Source organism: Mastomys coucha, unplaced genomic scaffold (genome assembly GCF_008632895.1).
Source record: "Mastomys coucha isolate ucsf_1 unplaced genomic scaffold, UCSF_Mcou_1 pScaffold5, whole genome shotgun sequence".
Lineage (NCBI taxonomy): Eukaryota > Metazoa > Chordata > Mammalia > Rodentia > Muridae > Mastomys > Mastomys coucha.
Genome location: NW_022196911.1, coordinates 114,827,929 through 114,846,129, shown reverse-complemented (window position 1 = coordinate 114,846,129; position 18,201 = coordinate 114,827,929). Strand labels below are relative to the sequence as shown.

The window sequence follows — 18,201 nt, the reverse complement described above, 5'->3', positions numbered from 1 at the left end:
CCCCCCACCACACCCACCCTGCCAGGGCTCCTTTTCTTCTCTTCACCTGAGTTACCACCTCCCAGGCTACTCTGTTGCTCTTCCCACCTTTCTCTCCCAGCTTTGTTCTCAGCTGCTCCTTTCTGCACCCCCCCCACACACACACACCTGAGTCCTAACCTTGCATTACCGTTGAAGGGTTCTCAGTCTCTGCCCTGCTATTGTCCTTTGTCCTGGGGCTACCCTGTGCATTTCAGGTTGTTTAGTGACATCCCTGGCTTGTCTCTAGCTGCAGGTGGGTAGCACCTCTTCCATCCAGTGGTAATCATCTCCATTCATTACCAAATGCCCTCTGCAGCCATACTCTGTGGAACATGCATGCCCTTATGCAACCCCTCTACACACAAACTCCCACACGCCTACCCACAACAGCTGAAGTGTTTAGGACAGGAACCGAGAGTCGGGGAGTGGGTGCCAGTGGGCAGAGGTTGGGGAGAGATCTGGTGATGGTGTTTTTGAGTGTATCCTGTACTAAGAATCCCATGTGCACTTGTCTCCAGGGCCTTGCACACTTCTCTCCAGCTGTCCGGAGCGGCCTGTGCCCTCCTGGCCTTGTAGGTTTGCTGTGACTCTCTTGTCGCTTCTGCGGGTGCCCCAGGCACCCGCACCTGCAACCTCTGCCTCTGGCTACAGCCGCCTTTGCTTACAAGTATGTCTGCAAAACTCACAGAGATGCAGAGAGAAAGGGAGAGAGCAGCCCAGCTGAGCCCCTCTTCCGGAGATGAAGCCTTAGTTTTAAGACAGAAGCCTTCACAGATGCAAGCCCTGGAGGAGGAGGAGGAGGAGGAGGACAGTGTTAGTCTGCAGCAGTGGAAAGCGCAGCAGCTGCAGCGCCTGGCTGAGGAGTTGAAGGCAGAGTGGCAGGAGGCCCGGCTGCAGCAGGCCCGACAAGCCAAGCGCCTCTACTTAGCGCACCTGTTGGACGAGGCGGCCGAGCGGGCTGTGGGAAACAACCCCAGCGTGGATGAACAGAACCAGAGAGGAACAGCAAAACACACGAGGGCTAAAGAGAGAAACCGAGCAGCATTCAGAGAGGAGAAGGGTCGCAGGGGGGAGCATCCCAGACAGCACCCCAAGTCCCGGAAGAAGGCACCATGCTCAAAGAGACGGAGTTCTGCCAAAGCTCGGGGCCCAGCCTCTGGTGAGAAGGGTAAAGGGAGACGGGTGTCTTCAAGTAAGAGCCATGGTGGCTACCAGGGCCCTCGGGTGACCAGAAAGGTTAACGTGGCAAAACGCAACACATTCTTTGATGGAGAAACTGACTTTGTGGAGGAAGTACAGAAGGAATGCCCCTGGGAGGGGAGGCGGCCCTCAGCAAGGGGGACTCGATTTGCTCATAACCTCAAGGCCCAGAGTCTGCAGGATGAAACACCAGCCCTTGCTCAGCCCTTGCCCCTTGGCCCCGCCTTCAAACAAGGGCCTGCAGCCCAGGCGCCCCCAGGCAAGTACAACAAGAATCTGTGGCACAAAGAAATAGAATCTACCTTTGAAGAATTGTTTAACACAAACAGGAAGCTGAAGAAACATCTGAATTTGCACCTCGAACAGAGACTCAAGGTGGACCAGAATCCAGAGGAGCACCAGAGCTACTCAGAGATTCGGAGTGAGAACTTTGGCACCCTGAGAGAGGAGAGTCCGGAAGAGGCAGAAACCGCCGAGGAGTCTGGGAGCCCAAGGGAGGTGGAGACCCCTGAGACATGGTCCAAAGCCAATCTGAAACAGATACTGAGTGACGCAGAGTACCCCAGGTACCAACAGATGGCAAAGTACCCATTAAAGAGTGAAAGCCTTGTGCCTGTCAAGGCAGGGACATCCAGAAAACAAGACGACTTATTCTCACTAAGCCCAGAGTCTGATCAGGAGCCACCCAAGTCCCCGGCGGTGGAAGACGAAAGTCTCAAGCCTTACCTGCAGAAACAGGCAGACTCTGTAGCAAGCTGGATGGCTTTGAGGCAAAAGCAGAAGGCGGAGTTGGAACAGAGAAGACAAAAGACACTTTTGGAGCTGACAGAACACCCCAACATGAGCTTGGAGATCCATTACAAGGCTGAGCTGGAAGAAGAACGCCGGGCGCGCAGACGGATGCGCTTGGCTCTCCTCAGATCTAATTCCACCGGGATCCCGCCCCCGGCCCCTGACCGAAATATTTCCCTGGATAGCGGCCTTCTCGACGAGGACAAACAGAACCAGATGATCCGAGACCTTCAGCAGCAGATCTTAGAGCAAAACAAGTTACACCAGGAGTTTTTGGAAAAAGCCAGGAAACGCTTGCAAGAGTTTCAAAAATCATTTTAAAAGCAGACCCACCCACGATAAATAGATCCCTGATGGCTGCTTTGCCTGTACCATGCCTGTGTCTCTTAAGTCTCTTTGTTTCCCATTCCAGCAAATGCCTTCTTGCAGAAGCAGGATCCTCGTGGGGTCCAGAGGGTGAGTCTAGCCAGTGTTCTACAGACGGTCTGTTTTTATGGGCTGAGGGACTCATGGAAACCCCAGGTAAAATCGATTCTTCAGGTGGTTTAGCCAAACACTGGCTTTCTGGGGCATTCAGGGTTAGACGGGCACAGTTTCAAAAGATACATCATTGGTTGCTTGGCCTCTGGCTGAGACAATGTCAGAGCCATTAGCTAAAATCTCCCTCCTTCAGGAGACGGGGGAAAAAAGTCAAAGACAACAGTGTTTAACAATATGTGCATTCTTAGAACCCTATGGGTGGGGGACAGGCAAGCCCAGCCCAGCCCAGCTGGGTGACCGATTGGGAGGCCGTGCTGATTGTGAGGTGGTGGTGGAGGCTGAGGGGAGAGCTGGGTGTTTAGTTTCCTGCTCCTTAGCTATTCAGACTCTGAACCACTAGCCACCTGGCTGTGGGGAGCACATGCCGGGTAGATGGGGATCAACAGACTTTCTCTGCAGAGCCCAGAGAGTGACTGCCCCCCTTTTGCCAGCCAGCATCTGGCCGCTGCTCCGCTCAACATTTGCAGCCCCAAAGAAGCTGTGGAAAGGCTGGGCTGCAGCCTAGAGGAGTGTAGAATGCTCCATAAGCTACCTGAGCATGCAGAAGGCCCTAGGCTTAGTCCCCAACACTACAATGGCAATTGGGGTTAGCAGTGGGGTGGGTGTGGCCATAAGTGGGCGGGGCCAAGTACACTGGGACCTGACTGACTTAGGCAGGGGCTGCTGGCTATGGCTCCTCCTTAGTTTCTGAGCCTTCTTTCATCCCCCATCCCATCTTCCTCTCACTGACTTCTAGATAGCTTGATGGGTCATATTTGATCATGACACATTAGTAATATCAGTCTGTAAATGGCTGTATTTATCTCATATGTGTTTCGTAGACCACATAATGGAGGAGTGTAAGTATGCCAGCCAAATGATGTAGGGGATGTTCTCTGATGTCTATCGATTTTATCTTAGTGCCTGCTTCCCCGGACATGCCCCTGCTGAGCCCTTAAGCACACACACTTGTACTGAACATGGTGGGTCATGGGTAGTTTTCTTTGGGGTTGAAGTTCCTCTTGCCTGCTGTGGTCTCCGCCTCACTCCTAACCCCCAGCCACTAATGCAGAACCTCCATGCGCTCGCCTTGGCATGGTATCTTCGTGGGGTTTTCAGAGCCTGCCTTCCGGGATCCCAGCTGTGTTTGTGCCTCTTTGCGAGAAGAGTGTTACCGAGCCAATGCCTTTGGATCAGGAGACCTGGTGCGAAGAAGTGCTTCGGCGTCTAACCCCAGCTTTGGCACCAGCTCTTGTTTAAAAAAACGCTTTTGGAAGCTGCAAACAAAGCGTGCAGCTGGGGCGTAGGTGGGAGGGCTCTGTTTCTCGCCCCTCAGCTTCCCGGTTGCACCATTTCTGCTGAAAGAGCTTCCTTTGCTTCCCCGAGGGTTTTCATTCACACTGAGTGCCAAGCCACATCCCAGACCCTTCCCCCAACCCCGTCCCAGCAGGTGAGCCTGGAGCAGCCTGTGAGGGCCATACAACTTGTGCATAGCAGAAGACACAAGCAATGAGTAGCCTGTGTGAGCAGTGTTGTCCCGGGGCTAGGCCTACAGCTTGATGTGACATAGTGGGCCCGGTAGCTGTGTAGTTCTGAGGAACCTGAACTCGAGGTCTCCTGAACCCGTGCTGCTCTTCCTGCTGGACCCTAGTAATATCCCACAGGGGTTTGAACTTTGGTTTCTCAGTCATTAGACCTCATTCCCGCCTGACTGTTGGTTGATGTTCAGTGCTGCATGACACAGGGCACCCTGCGGCACCGCCTCCATCCAGAGGAGTCCAGTGGGTGTTGCGGCCTAAAGCTGTGGTCACAACTGGACCTCACATTGCATAACCGAGCCTCCCAACTTAGTTGGAAGCCGCAGCCCAATGAGCAGACCCATCTTCCCGGAGCACATTGTTTTTGTTTCCATTTACAAAGATGGTATTTGCGGCCCGTGTTCTGAGTAAGGGATGGCTCCTCCTCGGCTACACTGAGCTAAAAGTAGGTGTAGGGACGATGAGTCACCTCTGCCTGGACAGTGACACCTACACTGTACCTTGGCAGTGAGCATGAGGAGAAACCCTGTCCTCTCCTGCCTGTTTTATACAAGGCTAAAGGGGGGGATGGGCTAGCCTTGGTTCAGGTGGTGTAGGTTGTAAATCCAACCCCTAGGATCTCCTCCCACTAAAAATGATGACTTCCAGCGATTCCCTAAGGAGACGTCATGGCTGCCTTCCCATCTCATCCACAGAGGGCCAGGAGTTGGTGGGGAGCCCATTTCACCCTTTAGGTTACACTGAGACATCTGAGTGGCAACGCAAAGTCCTCGGGTGTAACCTGAGCCTCCACAGTACCCTCCACTCTCCTCACCCATCAGCCTCCAGTACCGCAGTGACAAGAGTAAAGGCTCTGCCACCCAGGGGGCAGGCAAGGGATCAACGTCCTGAGCCCCCAGTCTTGAGTCAGGTCTCCTCCCTCATGCCCAACTTGGGCCATCTCTGTCACTGGCATCTGCATTCATGATGCTTTTGGCTCCTGTTTGACACCACTCAAATCCTGAGGCATTCATTGGTTCACATAGGTGGCAGTGCAGTCCATATTTACACACCAGGCCCGGCTTCCGGTTGACTGAAGAGGGTAGTAAGGGCCAGTGTGCAGCTCCTGGGTTAGTACAGAGCTCTGTCCGGCTGCAGGAGAGCCCAGGCAAGGAGGCTTTCTTTTCCCCCCGCCTCCTGGAACACCTCCTCAGAGCACTGTGTATGCCAGAGCGGCTCACTGGCTTTGTGCGTCTGTACCTCAAGGGGTAGGGGGCAGAACCTTTATTCCGGCTAAGTGCTGCATTCATCAGAATCCTCCTCTTCAAGCTCCTTCCTCATGTCTCTGCCCCATGCATTTTCTCCAAAGTACATGTACTCAGAAAAGTCTCTGGGGCTGACCAAGTGGTAGACAAGAGCCCTGTCTGCCCAAGAGGTTTGCAGGACAACAGCAATGTCACTGTCCACAGGTTGGGGCTACACTGAGCATGCCCAGGATGTCCACCAGGTGAGAGATGCAGGTGCCTGCACTGCTTGCTGCCACACTGGCTGAACCAGTCATGACCAGGATGATCACTGAAGCCCACTGGGTTCAGCCACCTCTCCCTACCTAACTGCCCTCATGGCTAGCACATATGCACATGCTAACACCCAGCCATGCATGCACATGCTAAGCATCCAGCCGTGCATGCACATGCCAACAGAAGCACCCAGGACTCCATACCAGCAAGAGGATGGGTTTAGAAAAGAGGCATGAGTTTGGAAGTAGGTCAGGGACCCTCTCTAACCTGTATTGTTCCCCCCAACAAGTACATAACAGCAGGAGGTCAGTTCAGACTCTTGAGACCAAAACGGGGTCTGGCCTCCAGCCAGTCTTCAGAGAATCCAGACTGGGAAAGCTACCATCTGGCTGGACACTTGAGGGCTATCCTGAATGGCCTTCCGTACTCCACAGCTTGGGGTAGGGCTCTACTGATGAAGGGCAGGGGAATGGGAACCTACATTCTGCTGTGTCCCTTCAGACGTGAAGCTGGGCTCCGTGGAAGACATGGGCTCCATCCACAGCCCTGTGCCTTAGTGTCCCACTCACAGGCCAGGATTGTCAGTGCTAAGTCCTAAAGCAGAGGGCCAAAGGTCTGGTCATCCTAGGATCCACTCCTGGGAAAGGAGCAAACAAAGGCGACTGCTGTCCATCTGTCTGTCTGTCCATCCCTCATTCGATCGCAGCCACTGAGTGAAGATCCCAATCTGCCTCTGCTATCATGTCACTCAGCCCCTGTCTCAGTGCTGTGGGAAGACAGCCGGCTTCCAGGGGTCGGCAGAGTACCCTCAGGGATCTCTCTAGGCTTTCTCTGCCCTGCTGTGTACTGTCCGGCTTGCCCGGCTTGCCCGGCTCGCCCAGCTTCGGGACTTAAGGGCCGAGCTTGGCTCCCGTGAGGCCCTTGGCGTAGAAACTGCCGAGCAGCAGCCTCCTCCACAAAGCCACACTGTTCTCAGCAAACCCTCCCAGGAGCGGGATGAATTTTTTTCAAATGATTCAGTGGCACGTGAATGGGAAGGGCCGCACTTAAGGCCTTGGCATAAGATCCTGCTGGCCCGCCGCTGGAAAGGAAGGTTGCAGGGCGTGGGCTTGGTTCCACTAGGCCTAGAAGGATAGAGCCAGGGTCCTGGGGGGCACAAGGCAGCTGGAGGGCTGGGCCAAGAATGCTTGTAGCTTGCTTCTGCTCACTCAGATAGATGTGCCATCTCCCTCCCCGAGAAGAGCCAGAGGAATGGGCAGGAAATGGAGATGGGAAAGCTGGTCTCCATGGAGACGGGCATCTAGCGGACAGCCGCCCTCCTGTGCATGTGAGCATGCTAGAATCTGAGCGGTGGGCAGGGAGCCTGCTGCTAGGCAGGCCTGGCACGTTCCCAGGTACCAGTCCATAGGTAGTGTGGCCCAGAGCTGAGCTCCCGCCAGTCCCTTGGTCAAAGCCTTGGAACCCCATCCCCCTCATCCCTCACCCTAAGCCACACCCATCTGCTTGCCTTGGCCTGAGTTGCTGTAGATGATCAGGTCTTGACCTCATCCTGAGTAGGCTCAGCCCTACCCCAAGGCTGGAGCCCTGCTAGCTTTCACACTCCCCTCAAAGCCCAGTTGCTGCTTACAAGGAGACAGATCATCGGATTTGGGAGTTTCTGTGGGAGGGGCCGGCTGGTCTCAGCTGCTGATGGAGGGAGGCAGTGCGGAATCCTGCTCACCAGCACAGGACTGTTTTTAATTACTGAACGACAGCCCCCCTTTTCCTTTTTAGGGAAATGAGAGGAAAAGGATTTGGGGAAGGTATCCCCCCACCACTACCAACCAAAGCGGCTGGGTATGGGGCAGACAAGGCAGGGCAGAGTTCAGTGGACGATCTCAGCCATCTGCAGAGGTCACCATGAGGTCACAGCAGTGAGAAGGGTGGTCACCATGAAGCCAGAGACAGTAGGCAGAGCTGGAATCCTTGGTACCTGAGGACTTGTGAGCACCAAGGACCACCCCTGCCTTTCACCCCTCGGGACACCTGGCTGCTCACCGAGAACTGTACCTCTCCATGCAAAACCCGGGAGCAAGAGCTGGTCTTAGGGCCCCAGGACAGAGCCCCTCTGTTCACCACTATTCTCCATCCCCAGTGGTCCCTCCAGCCAGTGAGGTCAGCCCATTCTACGGAACAAGGGAGGCCCATCCAAGGGGTCTTCTCCATGCCCTCCACAGCCCCACTCAGGTCCCGTGGCAGTTCAAGGATAGCATCCTGAACACTGTAAGCATGTTCTGATGGCAGTTGTCATAGGACAAAGCCAGGATGGTGTAGCTGGTCTTATGTCCCCAGCTGAGGGTGTAGAATTGAGGCACTGCCCAGTTGTTCTCCAGATAGACTTTCAGGGTTCAAGACAAATTAATCCAGATTCAATGGCCAGGCAGCCTGGCTGACCAGCTCTATGCATGGTAATGTTTTCTCTAAAGGGATAAGACGCCAAGGGGCAGCCTCGGGGTCTAGTTATGGGTTGAGTTGGCACTTTGCTAGCTGAATGGAGGATGTAAAGGACAAGACCATGACACACTGTTTTCTGGGGAGCTTAATAAAGAGACCTTATAGCCACCCCACACCCACCCACCCAAGAAAAGACTAGAGAAAGCCACAGGGTTTTGTTTACTCTGGAAGAAAGAGATGTTTCTTTTATAATGTCACTGAACTGATTGGCAAGAACTCTCCCAAGAAACAAAGAAGTGGAATGCTGAACCTAGTAGGACATCTGCAGCTGGGCCTAAAGTTACCTCATTTGTATCCATTTGTATCAGTGGAATGAGGGAGGTCTTTCCGTGAGTGAGCTCCCCTACCTTAATGCCAGTAGCTGTCTTGGGATCCCAATCCAGTTGTAACATTAGGGACTCTCGCAAGCCCTGGTGGTTCAGGCTAGCAGTGTCTTGGCAGAGACAGAAACTTGACAAAGCTGCCATTCTATCACCTATGTCCAAGAAGGAGGAACCACCACGAACTACGCTGAATTAAACTGATAGGTTTCTATAGGACCTTGCTGGCCCCATGTCACAGCAGAACCCCGAAGGATGGGGAGGCACAGTTATGACCCACAGGTGATCCTGAGTAAATCTTTTCAGCCTCAGAAGACAGGTGTTGATAGCTACAGGTTCATCCATGCTCAAGGTGGGAAGCCAGCACCCCAGAGAAGGGGCTAAGTAGGAGTCATCCACAGGACTTAAATATCCAGTTGACTCATGGGATTGTCCCAAGAGCAGGTGGGCCCACGAGAGGGTATCAGACTCCAACAAGGAAGACCCTTGCAGGCAGCTTTCCTTCAGGTTATAACCCTCCAATGGACTGTGGGCATGGAGTATCTTTAGATTCTCAAGGGACTTCCATGACACTGTGGATACTATCAAAATCTAAAGTTGCTGACAAGCTTAGTGTGGTGGTGCATGCCTTAAATCCCTGCACTGGGAGGCAGAGGCAGGTGGAAATCTGTGAACTGAAGGCTAGCCTAGTTTACTTAGTGAATTCCAGGCTAGCCAAAGTTACATAGTGAGAGCTCTCTCTCTAGCTCTCTCTCTCTCTCTCTCTCTCTCTCTCTCTCTCTCTCTCTCTCTCTCTCTCCCTCCCCCTCCCCCCCCCACACAAAATCTTGTTGTGTCTTCAGGGCTCAATGGACCATGTGTTGGTGACCCAGGGGACAGACAAGAGCACATCAAGAGGGAGAGCCATGGCTCTTTTACCAGAGTTGGTATCCATGGAGTATTTTGAATCTTCCAGTTGTCTTTAGCCATGGCATCACCTCTAGAGTTTCTAGCAACTTCCCTCCTAGAGAGGATAGAGGCAGGACAGCCCAGCCTCTGTTGCTGTTCCCCGGGCAGTTTTGATTGTCAAAATGCAAACACAGCCCACATCCTCTTAGGTTCATCACCAGTGACCTCCACTCCACCTACCAAGGTCTTTTCCATCCCCTTCTGTTGGGGACACTGGGATTGTTTTTGCAGGCTCCTGGAGAGGGAAGTGACATCATGCAGTGTCCTCAGCCAGAGGGATGGGGGTAGGGGCTTTGCGGTTGTGTGTGCTTTGAATTAAGTCAGCGCTTGTGCATTCCAGTAGCCAGCATCTGGCAGTGAATCCATCAGCCAGTGTAGCACTCTCGATGATGGCAAACCCAGATGTTGGCTTAGCAGAAGGAAAAGAGGAGAAAGCAAATTTTGAGCTGCAGGGGGTGGGGGCGCAAAGCATTTAAACACGGGCCTCCTGCTGTGTCCAGGGTAGGCAGTGTTGCAGGACCGGATATGACTGGTCCCACCCTGGTGTCTGTCCCCAGCCTTGCATGTAAGTATCCAGTCAACAGTCACCCATGCTTTGCTTCTGGTTCATCCCAAATTCTCTGAGTCTCTGCACTCCCCTGGCCTTCAAATGGCTGGGGACTCAAGAAGGCTGCCCATTCTGTGATGGGTTTCCTTTCTCTACAGCCCCAGAGGTCACAGTGATGACCACTGCTGTGTGTGTGTTTAGGGGTTATACTTCTAAAGAATTCTCTATTTCCTCTCCTTTCCTGTCCATCTGTCTGCCCACTGCCTAGATCAGAGTGAACTAGGGCCAGGGAAGTGAGGGCTTTTACTGGGAAGAATTCCCCAGCTTCCTCCTCCATCCAGTGTTCTCAGCAGGTAAGAGCTAAGACCCAGCACCAGGCGCTGGTGGCGTATGCCTTTGATCCCAGCACTTGGGAGGCAGAGGCAGGTGGATTTCTGAGTTCGAGGCCAACCTGGTCTACAGAGTGAGTTCCAGGACAGCCAGGGCTACACAGAGAAACTCTGTCTCAAAAAACAACAACAACAACAAAGCTAAGACCCCCGTCTGCTGTACTCAACAGTGACAGCTCTGTCTTGCAACAGGACCATTAAGTGGGAGAGGAATGTCTACCCAAGTTTAACCCAGACCTGTGGTCCCATGCCTAGCCAGAAGCAGCCCAGTTGTCAATGGAGTTTCTCCACGTCTGCCCCTCCACTTTCTACAAACACCCCAGAACTCCCCCCCCGACCCCATTAATGTACTAGTCCGAAAACCCTGTATCTACCCCAGACTCTCAATTCATCCATCTCTTCTCATCTGAGATTTTTTTTTTTTTTAAAGAAAATAGATGGCCCCCAGCCCCAAAGCAAAGTCACATGCTGTTCTGGCTTAGAAACCCAGCTGGCTGCCAAGGGACCAGAGCCAGCTGTCCAGGGCTTTGTCTTATAGGAGCAGAGAAATGTGTCCTGTTCTCTCTGCCACAATGTGTCCCTAGCACTCTGTGCCCTGCCCAGGGCCTCACTAATGCTCACCATCACAATGTGACACAAGCTGTGATATCTGTGTTACCTGCACCATCAGATGGTCTCTGAAGATCACAGTGGTCAGAGTTCATCTCTGCAGCGCCTCTCACACACATGTACGCACCTGATTGCTTCTCAGCCTTTCACCTTAGATCATGCCAGGGACTCGACGGTGTGTGGGACGTTGGGGGCTTCCACATGACAGCAGTAATGAGTCCTAGGTGCCATGGGAGAGGAGGAGAACTTTTGGCTGTCTGGAAGTCATTGGGCTTATTTTCTGATTGTCAAGTGGCGGAGGGTGCCTTTATTGAACTTTTATTGTTTGTCTTGTATTGAGACATGGTCTCAAATAGCCCAGGCTAGCCTCGGGATTCTATAGTTGAAGGGAATGCTAAGATTCTAATATATGCCATGTCCAGTTGTATGTGGTGGGGCTTGAGCTAAGGGCTTTGTGGATAGCTATGTAAGGCCTCCACCAACTGACCTACAGCCCCACTTTGGATTGGAGCATTAAACATTGTGCAGTATAGTGGGCCATTACTGAGAAGCAAGGCTAGAAGTTCTCTAGACAGGTAGAGGGAAGTGAGTCACTCCTTTGGGACCCCTGACCCTTCTTGTTTCCAAGCTGATGATGGTGCTATGCAAAGAGCAAACACTGAGCAGTATTTACCCGACATGCTCACACAGTTACATAAGCACAGTGATGGTTGTACAGATTGCACAGTGGGGACCAAGGACCAGCCACACCTGCGCTGCCATCCTGAGGCCGTCAGGGTCAGCCCAGCTCCATCTGGCAGATGTTCTCTGAGTCCCATCTGTTCTATAGCATGGCCTCTCAGCAGGCAGGTGCGCAGGCATTTACAGCAGGTAGTATGGGAGATGAGCAGCAGCCACTGCAGAGAGGAGCCAGGACAGGACCGCCTCTCAGGGTGCAGTGGACGTTCTCTGGGCAGAGAGCTGGAGGTGGCATTTTGGGTAGAAGAGCTTTTCTGTTCTGAAGAGGGGCATATCTGGGTACCCCAGCATGTGGGGGACAGAGAGCAGAATGGATTAGGAAAGAGCAAGGACCAAGTGATGTTGCAGAAGGTGTAGCTGTGGCTGTCTTAGAATTAGCTATGTAAACCAGGCTAGCCTCAAATTCAGAGATCTGCTTGCTTCTGCATGCGTCATCTGGCTCAAGTGCTAAATGAAGGCATTTTGCAGGAATGTTTATGGAGAAGGCACAGAACCAAGAGAGGGCCCTTTGTTCTGGGGTGGCCTGCCAGGTGGCAGCTACACCAGGTTGTGGCTGGTTGAACTCAGGCTTGCTCTAGGCTGGGAAACAGGAACCTGTGGCCAGGCCAGCGGTTGGTTACACAGCTGCACAGAAGGACCAAAGCACCAATGTTAATGGGCCTTGGAGCTGGGTGGGGCCCAGGCTGTGGTATGAGACTCATGGGGAGGGACCCAGAGTGCACCAGGATCTGAGGAGCAGGTGGCACTCCCATGTGCCTGGACCTCCCTGGCTCTGTGGGAAACAGTCCTGGCCAGAAGTTTCCAAGACTCAAACTGACCGCTGGAGACTCTGAGCCGGCACTGTCTGCTCTTTGCCTCTGTCTAGCTCATGTGCCTAGTGACAAACCGCTTGCCCAGAGTGGCCCTACACCACTGCCGTTTGAAGGGCAATCTTTTTAAAGCCATTAAAATAGGCCCTGGCCCAGGTAACAAGCTCCAAGTGAAAGAAAGGCGGGCCTGTCTGTCACAGCATCTGCAGATCTGATCCACAGTGGTAGGTTTCCAGGATGCGAGCAGGGGCTTGATTCCTGATAGAAAAGTCCTGTTAGACACGGCCAGGCTCCATAACACTCTGGAACTTTCCTGGTCTGTCTCTTCCCACCACTTCTTACGGCTGTTGTTGCAGGGGATACGTTTCCTACAGGGCCTGCTTCCTTACCATTGATGCCTAAGGTTTATGAGCCATACCAGCGTCACTAACCATAGCCTGCATAATACGCTTTCCCACCCATGTCATACGTCTCATAAAATACGTGTTACAGAAAGCCACGGGTGGTGGCATGCACTTGTAATCCCAGTTCCGGGAAGGAAAAGGCGAGACGGACCCAGGGGCTCACTAGCCAGAGGCCTGCTCAGTGATTCAGTGATCTCCAGGGCAGTGAGAGACCCTGGCTCAAAACCCAAGGTGGAAAACCAGTGAGGACTCAGCGCATAAACTCAGGTGGTAGAGAGAGAAAATTGACTCTCACGAGTTGCCCTCTGACTTTTTGATACTTTGGCTGCAGCGTGCAGAGTGCAGACCTTACCCTCATCCAATAAATTCAAAAACAAAAACAAAAACAAAACTCAACTCCTCTCTTCCAAACAAGCAGGCAATTGGCATCTGAGACATCTCCTCTGACCTTCCCACGCATGGCCCATAGGATGCTCTACATGGAAACATCTTCCTTCTGAGTTGCTGGGGAGGGAACGTAGGCCCCCTTGCATGCTAGGCAGGTGGTCTGCCCGAGCTGTGCTCCAGGACCCCCAGTGGAGTCCCCAGCTCTGAGTAAATCGGGCTCCTTTGAGGTGGGTGACTGCTCCTCTGCTCTAGCCCTCAAAGTCTGTTTTGAGGTGCTGGAATGTCAAGGCTACCTCACTGGCTGTCCATCAGCCCTACCTACACGAGCGCAATTACATGCCAGGCCGTTTGTTAACCATTTCTCTAGCGACCAATAAGCAGGAAGAACCCACAGTGGCTGCAGCCGGCTATCCGCAGCGCCCTGGGCAGGGTCTCCGAGCTACGGCCTTTGCCCTCGCCGACAAAGGATTCATCTGGGGATTTGTTGGTTTGGGCTGGTTTGTTTTGTTTGAGACAGGGTCTCACTGTGTAGCCCTTGCTGACTTGGAACTCGCTTTGTAGACCAGGCTGACCTTGAACTCAGAGACATTTATTTACCTGTCTCTGGCTTGTCACCCCCCCCCCCCCAAGTGCTGGAGTCAAAGGCATGTGTCACTGTGTGTCACCGTGTGTTACCACACCCAGCTTTTTGGTTTTCAATTTTTGTCTTCTGAGTCAGGGTTTCATTAGCCCAGGCTGGCCTTGACATTGACCCTCCTGACTCTACCTCCCAACGGCTGGTAAGGTGTGTGTCACTGTGCCCAGTTTTATTTGGTGCTCTGTACTAGAGATTGAACACAGGCCTTGGTACAGGCTAGGCCAGCACTCTACCAACTGAGCCGTGTCCCAGCCACAGTGAAGAACTCTTGCTGATAACCTCAACATGACAAGCTACAGAGCCTCCTCTCCTTGCCTACGGACAAGCCAGGAGTCCTCTGACCCCTCAGGTTACAGCAGGTGGCTCACCTCCCCCAACACTTCCCATAGGGAGTACATCTTACTCCCATGGCAGTGGACAGAGCCTGGGTCCTGGTCATGGGGACCTTCCTCACATCCCCGTCTCTATGCACACATCTTCCTCCCATGGCCGTGGATGGAGCCTGGGTCCTGGTCATGGGGACCTTCCTCACATCCCCGTCTCTGTGCGCACATCTTACTCCCATGGCAGTGGACAGAGCCTGGGTCCTGGTCATGGGGACCTTCCTCACATCCCCGTCTCTGTGTGCACATCTTACTCTCATGGCCGTGGACGGAGCCTGGGTCCTGGTCATGGGGACTTTCCTCACATCCCCATCTCTGTGCGCACATCTTACTCCCATGGCAGTGGACAGAGCCTGGGTCCTGGTCATGGGGACCTTCCTCACATCCCCGTCTCTGGGCACACATCTTACTCCCATGGCAGTGGACGGAGCCTGGGTCCTGGTCATGGGGACTTTCCTCACATCCCCATCTCTGTGCGCACATCTTACTCCCATGGCAGTGGACAGAGCCTGGGTCCTGGTCATGGGGACCTTCCTCACATCCCCGTCTCTGTGCGCACATCTTACTCCCATGGCAGTGGACAGAGCCTGGGTCCTGGTCATGCGGACCTTCCTCACATCCCCGTCTCTATGCGCACATCTTACTCCCATGGCCGTGGACGGAGCCTGGGTCCTGGTCATGGGGACCTTCCTCACATCCCCGTCTCTGTGCGCACATCTTACTCCCATGGCAGTGGACAGAGCCTGGGTCCTGGTCATGGGGACCTTCCTCACATCCCCGTCTCTATGCACACATCTTACTCCCATGGCCGTGACGGAGCCTGGGTCCTGGTCATGGGGACTTTCTTCACATCCCCGTCTCTGGGCACACATCTTACTCCCATGGCCGTGGACGGAGCCTGGGTCCTGGTCATGGGGACTTTCCTCACATCCCCGTCTCTATGCACACATCTTACTCCCATGGCCGTGGATGGAGCCTGGGTCCTGGTCATGGGGACCTTCCTCACATCCCCATCTCTGTGTGCACATCTTACTCTCATGGCCGTGGACGGAGCCTGGGTCCTGGTCATGCGGACCTTCCTCACATCCCCGTCTCTGTGCTTTGCAGTGATCAGGGCCAAAGCAGTGAGCGAGAAGGAGGTGGATTCCGGGAATGACATCTACGGCAACCCCATCAAGAGGATTCAATATGAGATCAAGCAGATAAAGGTACATTGACTGCACGGGGGCGGGGGGTGAGGGAGTGGGGAGAGCAGGGGCAGCAGCAGGGCCCGGGGCTTACCCAGCCACCCCTAGGCCAGAGAGCTGAGTTGTCAATGAACAAGAACATAAAAGCCGGGCAGAAATATTCTGTTTTCAACTGTCTCAGTCACCATCCTGCGCTGTGAGGAGGCCAGGGCCAAGGCAACAGTTGGAAAGGAAGCTTTTAATGGAGTCTTTCTTAGTTTCAGAGGACCAGTCCACGATGATCATAGTGGGAAACAGACAAGAAGCTGTATCCGAGAGCTTCACATCCCCACCCAAGGGCAGAGCGCAAGACACATTGGGCCTAGCGTGGGCATTGAAATCTCAAAGCCCACCCCTACTGACACATCTTTTCCAACAAGGCCACACCCCTTAATCCTTCCCATACAGTTCCACCAGCTGGGCACCAAGCATTTAAATACCCGCGCCTATGGGACCATTTTCATTCAGACGACCACATCTGTCTAGTTCCAGCAACGCGCTCTGTTGACTTTGCTGGATGAGACACTGGTGTGTAGCATGTTATAAAAGTATGATTCTGGCAGGTGGGTGTGCTCAGGAGTAGCTTTCCTTCCTGGGCTGGGCCGCTTACTGAGAAGGTATGCCATTGGGTGGCTAGGACTGTGGTCAGAGAGACTGCACATGGCAGCCATAGCAACTGTGGTGGTGTCTGCTAGTGTTTTCAGAGTCTTTTCCACGTTGGGGACAAATAGGAAGGGATCCACATTTGAGAGAGAGTGGGAGAGGGAGAGGTGGTGGCTCAACTGGTGGAGTGCTTGCCTAGCATACCTGAAGTTCCAAGTTCGATCCCTGGCTTGGCAAATGAGACGTGCTGGTGCCTGCTGATGACATCTACTACCTTCAAGTTCCAAGGAAGTCAGCTCCGCTGTTAGCAACAGCTTTGCCACACCACAGTGGTTGTGTCACCTCAATGGGATGACTAGCCACTCGATACCAACGCCTCTTCATGAGGCGGAGAAGCAGGTAGCCTTTCATAACATCCTCATTGCTTAATGCCCAGGAAGTGACTCTGAGCCTTTGGAGTGGTGTCATCTGAGATTCCGAGGAGACCCTTGCAACCTCCTTCCTGCAGGGTTCCCTAGGAGAGAGGCTGGAGACTGGGGTTTCAGCGGGTGCTGCTCTTTCAGAGTTCAGGGCCCAGCACCCACGTCCTGCAGCTCACGACCACCCGCACTTGGGCTGACCGGGATCCAGCGCCCTCTTCTGGCTGCTGAGGGCATCATGCACGTGGCAGCAGACATGCAGACAAACATGACATGTAAATAGAAATAAAGTAAACCTTTAAAACACAACGGAAGGAAGACGGAAGGGAGGAGACAAAAGAAAAGCCTCTCTCTGGAGTGTTAGGAAGGACAGGGGTAAGACGGGAAAGTGGGGACACCGCACGCATATACACCACACATACACACACAGCACACACATACACACCACACACCACACATATACACATACCATACACATATACACCACACATACACACACAGCACACACATACACACCACATATATACACACACACCATACACATATACACCACACACATAAACACCACACACTACACACATATACACCACACATACACACTACACACACACACATATACCACACACAAATATACCACACACACACACACACATACACACACACCCACACACCCCACACATATATACCACACACATACCACACACATACACCTCATGCACCACACATATATACACCACACATACACACACCACACACATTCACACCATACACACACCACACACATATACACCACACACCATACATATATACACCACACACCACACATACACCACACACGTATATGCCACACAGCACACATACACTATACACAGCACACACACACACACTTACATACACTCCACATACACCACACACACAACCACACACACACCACACACCAACACACACACAACCACACACACACCATATACATACCATGCACACATACCACACATACCATATACATACCATGTACACATACCACACACACACCACACACACAGACATACACATATCATATATACCACACATACCATCTACATACCATGCACACATGCCACACACACATACCACACACACACCCCCACACACACACACATCTAGCTGCTGGGAAATGTCAGTGATTAAGTGACTGAGTGATTACGGCGCTGAGGAATCAAGCCCTCTCCCAGCCCCGAGGTTCTGTCCTGGTTCCAGGGGCTCCTTTCTCTCCTTTGTCATCCTCTGGTAGCCAGTGCTTCAAGACCAAAAGCTCTGGAAATAAATGGGGGTGTTTTGAGTACAAGCCTGTAAGCCCAGCATTTGGCTGAGGCAGGAGAATGGAGAATTTGAATCTAGGACTGGCTACAAAGTAAAAAGAACCCTGAAGTAGGGCTGGGGTGTAAATTATTGGGCTTAGGTTTAATCCAGAAGCGGGGTGGGGAAGGGGGGATAGGGATGGGGGTATGAAGATCAAGAGAAAATGGGAACTAACACAGTTCCTGGGAACGAAGATGAGGCCTTATCCGGAGGTCCTAAAATGACCTCATGTGCAGAAATGTCCTTGGAAAAAGTCTCCCACGGATGACAGGCCTGTGCTCGCTCGCCTGCTGAGATCTCCCCCCAGCCCTCAGCAGATGACTCTGAACACCTTCGCAAAGCAGTGGTGGCTTGTGAATCCATGGGACAGGCCTGTGCATCC

General features: G+C 53.1%; 2 protein-coding genes across 4 annotated transcripts in view; both read left to right on the top strand.

Moving 5' to 3' along the window:
* The window catches only part of Cep295nl (CEP295 N-terminal like), a 10,447-nt gene extending 8,058 nt beyond the window's left edge, over window positions 1–2,389 (top strand). The window contains exon 3 of one of the 2 annotated variants that reach the window (XM_031350760.1): window positions 710–2,389. In XM_031350760.1, the coding sequence (XP_031206620.1) occupies window positions 712–2,334 (1,623 nt within the window). In that variant the 5' untranslated portion in view covers window positions 710–711 and the 3' untranslated portion in view covers window positions 2,335–2,389. Of the gene's footprint in view, window positions 1–539 lie in introns of both variants that reach the window. The other variant, XM_031350759.1, reaches the window with a different exon arrangement.
* The window catches only part of Timp2 (TIMP metallopeptidase inhibitor 2), a 53,191-nt gene that overhangs the window by 22,756 nt on the left and 12,234 nt on the right, over window positions 1–18,201 (top strand). For both annotated transcript variants that reach the window (XM_031350761.1, XM_031350764.1), the window contains one exon: window positions 15,341–15,441. In XM_031350761.1, the coding sequence (XP_031206621.1) occupies window positions 15,341–15,441 (101 nt within the window). The remainder of the gene's footprint in view (window positions 1–15,340; window positions 15,442–18,201) is intronic.